Source organism: Crocodylus porosus, unplaced genomic scaffold, assembly GCF_001723895.1.
Source record: "Crocodylus porosus isolate Cpor-Errol unplaced genomic scaffold, CroPor_comp1, whole genome shotgun sequence".
NCBI classification, from domain to species: domain Eukaryota; kingdom Metazoa; phylum Chordata; order Crocodylia; family Crocodylidae; genus Crocodylus; species Crocodylus porosus.
The window spans coordinates 7,314,961-7,324,632 of record NW_017728935.1 but is presented as its reverse complement, the minus strand read 5'-3'; the positions used below and the strand labels follow the sequence as shown (position 1 = coordinate 7,324,632).

The 9,672-nt window shown below is 47.9% G+C and overlaps 2 protein-coding genes across 2 annotated transcripts; one reads left to right on the top strand and one right to left on the bottom strand.

Annotated features, from left to right (window-relative positions):
- LOC109317884 (adenosine receptor A3-like) lies at nucleotides 1-2,911 on the bottom strand. Its single transcript, XM_019546842.1, has 2 exons — nucleotides 2,019-2,911; nucleotides 1-1,436 (listed from the first exon to the last, which is right to left on the bottom strand). Exons 1-2 carry the CDS (start codon nucleotides 2,366-2,368, stop codon nucleotides 815-817), a joined length of 972 nt encoding a protein of 323 aa, XP_019402387.1. The 5' UTR covers nucleotides 2,369-2,911; the 3' UTR covers nucleotides 1-814.
- Nucleotides 2,912-4,550: 1,639 nt separating this feature from the next.
- LOC109317883 (adenosine receptor A3-like) lies at nucleotides 4,551-8,890 on the top strand. Its single transcript, XM_019546841.1, has 2 exons — nucleotides 4,551-5,638; nucleotides 6,560-8,890. Exons 1-2 carry the CDS (start codon nucleotides 5,289-5,291, stop codon nucleotides 7,179-7,181), a joined length of 972 nt encoding a protein of 323 aa, XP_019402386.1. The 5' UTR covers nucleotides 4,551-5,288; the 3' UTR covers nucleotides 7,182-8,890.
- Nucleotides 8,891-9,672: the final 782 nt, after the last annotated feature.

The window sequence follows — 9,672 nt, the reverse complement described above, 5'->3', positions numbered from 1 at the left end:
ATGATTTAAAAAAAAAACATCTTTACAGTTTGCAACAGAGGTTTACCATGATGCTTAAAGTAGCTCCTGTCCTATCAGCTGATCTGCTAAAAGGCAGTTTAAGTCTTAGTCTGTTGTTGCACCTTTGTGGTAGGTTTCTCAGGAATTTGTGTCGGAGGTGTGTTGCGCATGGAACAATTCTCTAGTCCTTTAGCACCTCTGCCAGAGCTGCTGTTGCCTTATTCCAGTCACCCGAACCCTTCAGGTGCTCTGTAGGCATTTTTCAAACATGGAAAGACACCCATGAATTTCAGGCTAATGAAAGAGGCCCAGTTGACTCTGTAGATATAATAGCTTACATTGCCTATTCAGTCTTGGTCTTTCCACTGAGATGGTCACCACGGTGCTCTGTTATATCAGGATGTTTTTGCGATGGTTCACATCACATCAGTTGCTCGCAGGTCATCAATACAGAGACGCTGGCAAAGCAGAAGAGCTGGGACACCTGCTCTCTGGGAAAGTGCGAGAGACATGTAGTAGACAACCAATATCTTATTTTAACTATTTGAGTTAAGCCAATATCTTTTATTAGACTTACCCAAAGAACCTTTTAGACCAGCACAGCTACAGCCTACACCCCAAAGACATATAACTTCACTGGAGGGAAAACCAAATGGGTAGTAAAAGGTCCACCTAAGGACAGTGAATTATTAGAAGTGGATCACATATTTCCCCTTGAGCTAAATTACAAAGCGGGGTTATGTGTCTATTTGTCTACCTTTCTATCTAATTGTGAACTTGAACATACCCTGACAGTGCAGTACACTTCCTTAACTTATGACACCGGATCTGACGGAGTCTCAATGTTTGAAATAACTGGTTCTGAATCCATGCACAGGACGTAGGTTTTAAAAATAAGAATATAAGTTTCTTTGAACTTCTTTATCTTGCAAGCGTACACGATGGGGTTCATGGCTGAGTTGGCGTGAGACAGCAGGATGCCCAGGTACAGCAGAGGCTTTGGGATTTCACAGTCATGACAGAAATAGGAAATGCAGTTGAAGATGCACAGAGGAAGCCAGGACACTGCAAACAGGAAGAGGACGAGGGCCAGAGACTTAGCTGTCTTGAACTCCTTCCCGTAAAACCCACCTGCCATTTTTATGCTGGCCGTACTTTGGCTTAACTTCATGTAGATGATGTAGAAGACTTCAACGTACAAGACACACATGATGATCAGAGGGATGAGGATACAGATGAAGAAGCCAAAATACACCATGTAGTCCATCCTCATCACAGCGGTGAATTCACACTGGAGGCAGCTGGAGTTGCCTGTTCTTATCACTGCCTCCTTCTTATTCCATCCAAACATGGGGACAAAGGCTGTTAGCAGAGACACCAGCCAACACAATCCCAGAGCAACCCAAATTCTCCTCTGTGTGGTGATGCTCTTATACCTGCCAGGGGGAGAAAAGAGAGACCGTATTAGATGTGGTTGCTTAGAGATAGCAAGGCAGCATTCATATTTCACAGGTTCAAACACTGAAGATTTTGGGTGAACTGAGCTCTCTTTTAGCCAACAGTCCTTCTTAGAAGAGAAAGAACAAGTTGTCGGTCATTTTGCAGCATTTGAGGAACAAGGGGCCAGTTTCTACCGGTGCTGTCACTTATCAGTAGATCATCTCTCAGTGATCACATTTTCAGTCTCAAGAGCATCTGTGTTCCCACAGCCAGGGTACAATCTGCCTTTAAAACCACTCCCGTTACAAGGAAGAAAGACTAAATGCAAATCGGGCTGCACAGCGAACAAAATACCCAAAGAACACGACTTTTTCTCTAGTTTGCTGGTGCCCGGATCCTAAATATGTAACAGTCTGTCTAGCAGTAGTCTAGGAGCCCACACCCAAAAAGAAGCAGCTGCTTTGTGCTCCAAAGAGCTGTTCCCAATGGGTTTTTACGACACGAGCAGTATGACAAATAGGAAACGCAATACAAGTAGTATCTTGAAAACCCAATGACTGAAACTGGCCCCGACTTACCTGGTGGGCAGCTTTACCCGCAGGTACCGGTCAATGGCAATGGCCAGGAGAGAGAGGATGGAGGCATTTGTAAAGAAAATCAGCAGGCAGCACACAAACAGGCAGGCATAGAAGGGTATGACGAGTCCCTGGCTCACCACGATGGCCAGTGGCATGACCAGAAGCCCCACGGCTATGTCGGCTAGTGCCAAGGAGACGATGAAGTAGAAGGTGGTGTTCTGGAACGACGAGTTGAGCTTCACTACGCCGATGACCAGGGCATTGCCTACCGTCGCAAACACTGCAATGATGGACTCCACCGCGATGTATATCGCATCCTGGGTGCTCAGGGACATGCTGCTGTTTGTCATCGTTAATCACAGGAAATATCTCCGGCAGGCTCCGGGTAGAGAAGGGAGGGGAAGGAAAAGAGCCAGAATTATCTTGAGACGGCCTCTCCCACCATGTTGTCTAGACTTAGGGGTCTCAATGGCACTTGTTAGAATAAATGCTTCCTCCAGCGTGTCTTAGAATGACCTTCCACCTCTTCCCCATGCTTAGAAATGCAAAATGGAAATATCCCCTGGACATCCACGGATCACTGACCTCCCCAGAGAGTCCGCTCCTCGATGGCAGAGCTCCCTCTCACTTCCTTTGGGCCATCTCAGCAGGTCGGAGAGTCGCTTCGAAGCAGCCAGGAAGCTTGTACCAAAAAGGGGCAGCCCCCAGATTCAGCCCCTATGAGCCAGCCAATGCATGCTCTTGCAGCTCCCTCTTTACAGTCTTGCTGACAAATGTTTCTTCTTCAGAAAATTGTTTGTAACATAATCAATCTAGATAAGCGGTGTGCACTATTAATAGGAAATGAGACATCTAAGAGGAAGTAGAAAGCCGCCAGGACTGACCTCCCCTTTAAATTTTTGCCTCCTACTTGAATTCGGATAAAGTTGCAACTGCTGGTGCTGCTCTTCAAATAAGGATCTCAGTGGGATGTGGCCCCTGTATTTTAGGGAGACTTTCCCCTCCCCCCAAGACAGCTGCGCACTTTGGATAGCTAGTATGAGTGGGATGGTCTTTTCCTAGTATAAAGGCAAGGCCTTTCCAAAAATGAAAGCCATACCATACCTGCCTCCGCACTGTCTTGCTGAACAAAACCTTCCTGCAATCCAAGTCCTGAAGAATAACCCGGCATTCATCATGGACAGAAAAAAGAAAGGGACAGAAGAAAGCAAGGGGTGTATCAGAGAGAGAGAGCCCGAGGGAGCAATCTAAGTGGAAGCGATTAAATTAAGCAGTAAGCACCTGGGCTAATTATGAAAAAGCATTTGTAAGATGCTTACTTTTTGGATTTCCTCAGCTTTCACACCAACAGGTAAATGCTAGTTGTGCCAGAAGAAGCAAATGGCCTTCTTAATGTGAGTGATAAATGCTGGTGACACAAGAAGGAGCAGCACCTTTAACTGGCGAAGGCTAAATAATCAGTTCCTTAAATGACATGCTTATTCTCTTGGAGCAGACGCTGCTTAGGAGCAGCCCTGGAAAGGTGGAAGTGAAATCAATCCCCAATTTAAGCATTGCTCTGTAAATGGATAGTTGGCCAAATTCACCCTGGCTGCAACCTCACTGACTTTGAATCGCCTGGGGATGAAGATGAGGAGCGCGTTGGTGAAAGCACCGGGCTGGCTTTTTGCTCCTGATAACGTTTCAAGGTGTGTGTTTGTGAACAATGAATGTGTGAACAACCACAATCCCCCACCGCACGTGTTGTTATATATTTGGCAGACTACTGCAGACCAAATGCACGTGACACACAGTCATCACCGGTGAAGGGGTGCACAACATCACACCCTTGAGTTATTTGGTCCATTCACCCCCACCCCTTGGTGCAACACTAAACTGAGTTACCCCTCTGGGCTGCAGAAACAGAGCTGAGTGAAACACGGGTTCTCTGACTTTGGTCCCCTGCCCACATCCTGTAATAAGCAGCGTTTCCTTCCTTTTACTGCCGCTAGTCCTCAGAGCCTCGTGCTGCGGTCAGTGCTGCCTGAAGCAACGACGGCCTGCGAGGGGCTGTGTCTTGGCCCCTGCCTTTGTCAGGGCACAGAAACACTCCCTGAGACCAACAGTTTGGTCCTGCGTGGACTCTGGGGTCCTCTTGGGTCCAAAAGAAAATGGCAAATTCATCCTAACACATTTCACTAACCCAGGACCCATCCATATCTTCACGGCTACCTGCTCTGTGAATCAGGGACCCAGCACCAGGGCACAAAGCTGCTGAGGTCCTTGGGTGGGCACCTTTTTTTGCAGTGTTGTCTATTCAGTGCATAGCAGCGTGGGACCCTCATCCTAGTCTTGGCTCCCTGAGGGCTACTGTAAAGCTCCATTTTTCCTATATCAGGCTGCAATGGGGCAGGAGAAGAACAAAAAATAACAGGCAAGCAGCGCTTGAGGGGTTTCATGGGCTTTACCATCACTAACAACCTAATCTGAGTCCCACTGGGAGTCTTGTCACTGACTTCAGCAAGAGGTGGTTGCCTCTTTGCCTTGCTGAGAAGCATGCAGCGTGGACATAGCCTGGGGTTGTGAACATGCCTTGCACACCCACACAGTGCTAAGCAGAATCTTTCCAACTACTGTATTTGAGTTGGTCTAATGAAAGATATTGGATTTATCCAAAGAACCTTGTTTGCATACCCACAGAGTTTCAGGTCTATGTGGGAAGCTTGCAAATTAAAAACCAATCAATCGCCCCCCTTTTCCTGGGCTCCCCACCTTCTCTTCTGAAAGGGAAGGGGACAAGCAACGTTCATCTACCTGAAAATGGAGCATGTTTCTGTGCAGAAGCTCAAAACCATGTTTCAGTTTTAAAATAGAAACCCACAGCCAGAATCCACAAAAAAGCACCCGCTGCTGTCAGCTTTGCTGCTGTCATTCATTGAATTGTATGACTTTTTTTTAAAACACTTTCAAGCTCTAAGACACTGGATCTGGAAACAGGTGAAGAACATGAAGGAGCTGCAAGCCCAGACGTGTCAGTGCTACAGACGGGAAATGCACGGGGAGGAGTGTGCACCTTTCATCCACAGGTGGCATTTGATACCGTCAAAACTGTGAACCCTCTGCTTGATCTATGCTGTAGGCAGAGTAGAAAGTGCTGGAGGTGGGGCGTACTGCAAATGCGAGCGGGTGGTTCTGCTGCAGAGGGGAATAATCCCATACATGCTTATTCTCTTGGGCCTCCTTTTTGATGCCTAGCCTTGTGCAGTCAGAGGAGAGTCTCTTCTGGTCACGATGGCAGAGAACAGCCCAGCCATGAGCAGCCTGGACAAATTCTATATTGCTTGTGAGGCTGTGATTGGGGTGTCTGCAGCGGTGGGCAACGCCCTGGTCATCTGCGTGGTGAGGCTGAACCCGGCTTTCCAGAACAACACCTTCTACTTCATCGTCTCCCTGGCACTGGCTGATATAGCCATGGGGCTCCTGGTCATGCCGCTGGCCATCGTGATCAGCCTGGGGATCGTCTTGAACTTCTATGTCTGTCTATTCTTGTGCTGCCTGCTGATGGTCTTCTCCCATGCCTCCATCCTCTCGCTCCTGGCCATTGCCATCGACCGGTTCCTGCGGGTGAAGCTGCCCACCAGGTGCGTCCGAATCACGCGCAACTCGCGGCTTTACTTTGGAGCCGGACATACCGTGGGAGGGCTCCGGCTTCCCCAGGCATCTCTCCCCAGCTCAGACCCGAGCATAAGCCGCCCGGATTCCCCACCTCTCCCTGCACCTCTTTGTCCCTCTCCCTGCGTTAGCCAGATACGCTCCTCTATCTGCAGATTCAATCTACAGAGCTGCTCAGGAGAAGGGAAACATTATTATTATTATTATTATTATTATTATTATTATTATTTAGATCCCGCCCAGTGCAGAGCAGGGATAGAGCAGCTACAGAGTGGAGATGTGTATGCATATATTTACGGAGTGATCTTTTATTGAACCAGCTATGTAGCTGGGATTAAGTCCTTGCCTCTTGTGGACCATCACAGCTACATCGTCACTCTTATACTACCACATATTTATAGAGCCCTTTTAGGGTCCTTGTATTTTCTGGGATCACTTAATGTTAAAGCCAGTTTGCTGACTGTGTGCAATCCTGATTTCAGTCATTTTTGCTTGTGTGTCTATTTAGAAGCTGGTTATTTTAAATGCCGCTGCCTGCTACAGTACTGAGTCAATATGGGAACTGAGGTGACTATGTATTATGACATTTTCTCATGGCTTAGGAGATTGATTTCTGTTAAAACTAACATCATCCTATGTTTTCAGTATAGTCCTGTGGGTTTTGAGGTGAAACAAACCCCCCGCTCTTTAGAGATCCCTCTGTAGTGATAAAAAAAACCATTGCAAAAGATGAATTGTGAATGACTTGCTGCTTGTCCAGTACTTGCACAAGAAGCAGGTTAAGTTAAGCAGGACATCTGCATCATTTAAAAGGCACAAATTCCTCAGTACCATGTTGTTCTCTGGAAGGAATCTCATCTAAAATGATGAGTGTGTTCTGTCCCGCACAGGTACAAGATAGTCACCACGCGGAGGAGAATTTGGCTGGCGCTGGGCTGGTGCTGGCTGGTGTCTCTGCTGGTGGGATGTGTCCCCATGTTTGGATGGAATCAAAAAAGCCCCGGGAGCTCCAGCAGCGTGGTGTGCCACTACCCCGCCGTGATGAGGATGGACTACGTGGTGTATTTCAGCTTCTTCGCCTGGATCCTCATTCCTTTGATCATCATGTGTGTCCTGTATGTTGGGATCTTCTACATCATCCGCATGAAGCTAAGCCTAAATGTGGCCATCCCAAAAATGACAGGAGTGTTTTACGGGAAGGAGTTCAAAACCGCTAAGTCTCTGGCCCTCGTCCTCTTCCTGTTCGCCATGTCCTGGCTGCCCCTGTGCATCCTCAACTGCATTTCCTATTTCTGCCATGACTGTAAAATCCCACTGCCTCTGCTATACCTGGGCATCCTGCTGTCCCACGCCAACTCAGCCATGAACCCCATCGTGTATGCTTGCAGGATAAAGAAGTTCAAGGAAACCTACATCTTTGTTTTAAAGACCTATATTCTGCGCGTGAATGCCAATGCTCTCGTTCCTAGTGTGGAATACACATCAGAGCAGATGTCTCTGAGCCAGATCTGACTGAGCGCTGGCCCCCTCGACCTGCCGCAATGCCTGTCCTGGTGGATCTTCTCCTGCTGTGAATAAAACCATCTCAACCCTGGGACTGAAGCAGCTGGTCTAAGGCGTCATTTTCTGCCATCATCAAAGTCAGTCCTTGTGCATTTCTTGGTTACTGTATTGAGCGCTAGGTATTGCTAATGAGATGTGGAAGTCTTTGTCTCTCTCCCTGCCCAAGGACAATACCAAGTGTAACATCGTACCAAATTACTGTGTGTGATACCACCGTCTGTCTAGTGTAAACACTTCTGCCTACCCTGATGGTTACTCCAACCATATATTTTTCAGGGTTTTTTCTAGTATTAAAACAGGAGCTTCTGCAACCCTTGATTTGAGCATAGTCTCAAATGCCTTCCACTACCCTTACCCGCTGAACCAACATACCCCACCCAGCTTCAGATATGGTAAAAATAGGCATTGAATTAGACCTCTATCATTTAACAAGCTCTGATTTCCTACATAGACAGGGCCCCACACATTCAGTGGCTGCAGGATGTAATAGGGAGCAGGTGCTGGGCATTTAGATATACCTAAGTTGGAGCTGGACAAGGTGGTTTGTGCAGGGCAAGCAGTATGGCTGCATTAGCACGACACTTCAGGCAGGCGCATTCGCCCTGCTAAAAAGTAGGGCAAATAACACTGCTGAAGTGTCTTTGCCCAGCGCTGCATCCTGTGCCCTTGGATGTGTTTGTAAATCCACCACCTTGCACGGAAAGGTGTGACGTGACTCTCTGCTTTCACTCAGCAGACAAAACAGTCCAGCACTTCTGGTAGTGAAGAATGACAATGAACCTGGTGCACCCAAACCTTGTGACAATGAACCTGGTGCACCCAAATTGCAGGGAGAGGGGCCACCCCCTCATTCCTCTCAACAGGGCTGTTCTTCATGGACTTTAGAGCTAAGCTGCTAACCACGTTACGTCTCATCGGTGATCACTGCAGCTAACTTGCCTTTCTCACAGTCTGAAAGTAACACCTTCGTTACTGAAAGCCGCACTTACTGCTCTTCATCTTCTGAAACGCCCGAGACCTAAATGCCTATGATCATAAAGACCGTGAAGATTACACGCGCGGCCATGTTCCCTTCCCTGCTAGTGTGGGCTGGTCAGAGGTTGGCTGGGAGATGTGACTTCAGGTTCAAGCAGCAGGCCCATGTGTTTTGGTCCAAACATCTTAAGATCACCCTTGCGCTGCTGGTGAATCCAGGGCCCTGACACAGAATTTAGGTTGGCTTCCTTTGGTTGGGTGAGGGATGGTGCGGGGTTTTGTTGCCCATACATAGTTGGCGGGTTCCTGCAACCCCGAAAAATTCAGCTGAGCATGCTGGAAAGCTGTGGTACCTTTGTGACGGGACCCAATGAGCAGGAGCCCACCAGGTCTTGCAAACTGCACAGAGCACCCCTGCAAAAAGACTGGGCTACGTTATTGGCTTTGCTTGCAGCTACTTCTAAATTTAGCAAAAAAAAGTGGGCAGGAAGCCTGCTGTGTTCAGCCCTGCAGACCGTAGTGTTTTAGGACCTCGCAACTAATTAAAATTGTGACTAAGACTGGTTGTCCAGCGTCAGATTAGTCTCTGAGGCTGTGGAGGAACTCCTTGTGCTGCTAGGTTTAAAGACTGTTGGTTTATAAGGCGCAAAAATAAATCTTGCTTGTTTCCTTTTGCAATGGCCCAACTTCCTGCCATTCATTCGCTTTTGCCTCGAGTGTGGAGGCAGCATGCTCTGGGTGCTACTTCTTCCAACCCTTTCTATGCAGTTCTCAGTGCTCCTGCGGTCAGGGTCCTCTGTGACAGCCTCACACTTGCCTCTCACCTCGTCTGCTTGAATTACACCTCACATACAGACACTCCTAAGAAAAACCGCTTTGGGTTTTCCCCTTGCATTTAGGCCTCCATTTTTTCTCCGGCACTTCCACAGCCTCACAGCAGGTCTGGCTCCTTTGTCATGGTCCTGCCAAGAGGCCTGTCAGTCACGGGAGGAGATGCAAAGTGTTGTCATAGGCGAGAAATCTAGCTTGCAAAGAGAGAAAGCAAGGAGCCTGATGATGACATGGGGGCCACCTGGATGTGCGTGAGGCTGCGTGTTGGTTGTTTAATATATATATTGGCCGTCTGAAAAGGGCAAACAGCAAGGGAGAGAAAATTGCAAGTGGTAGATATGGGATTTATAGGGTAGTGAAGATGACAGAGGACTGGGAGGAATTTCGGGGACGGTTGAGCAAGCCAGGGGAATGGGCAACACACTGGCAAAGGAAGATAATTATTAATCAATGACAAATCATTCACGCTGAAGGGAAACATTCTGCTCTGGTGGCAGACAGATCCGCACCGTATACTTCACAGGAAGTGGTACAGCGTGCAGGAAAGCACCTCATAGTGAAACACAGTGCTTGGAAGGGAAATTCTTCTCGACTCTGAAGGAGCACTCGGGGCCCCTCGGGTTTTCAGTCTTCA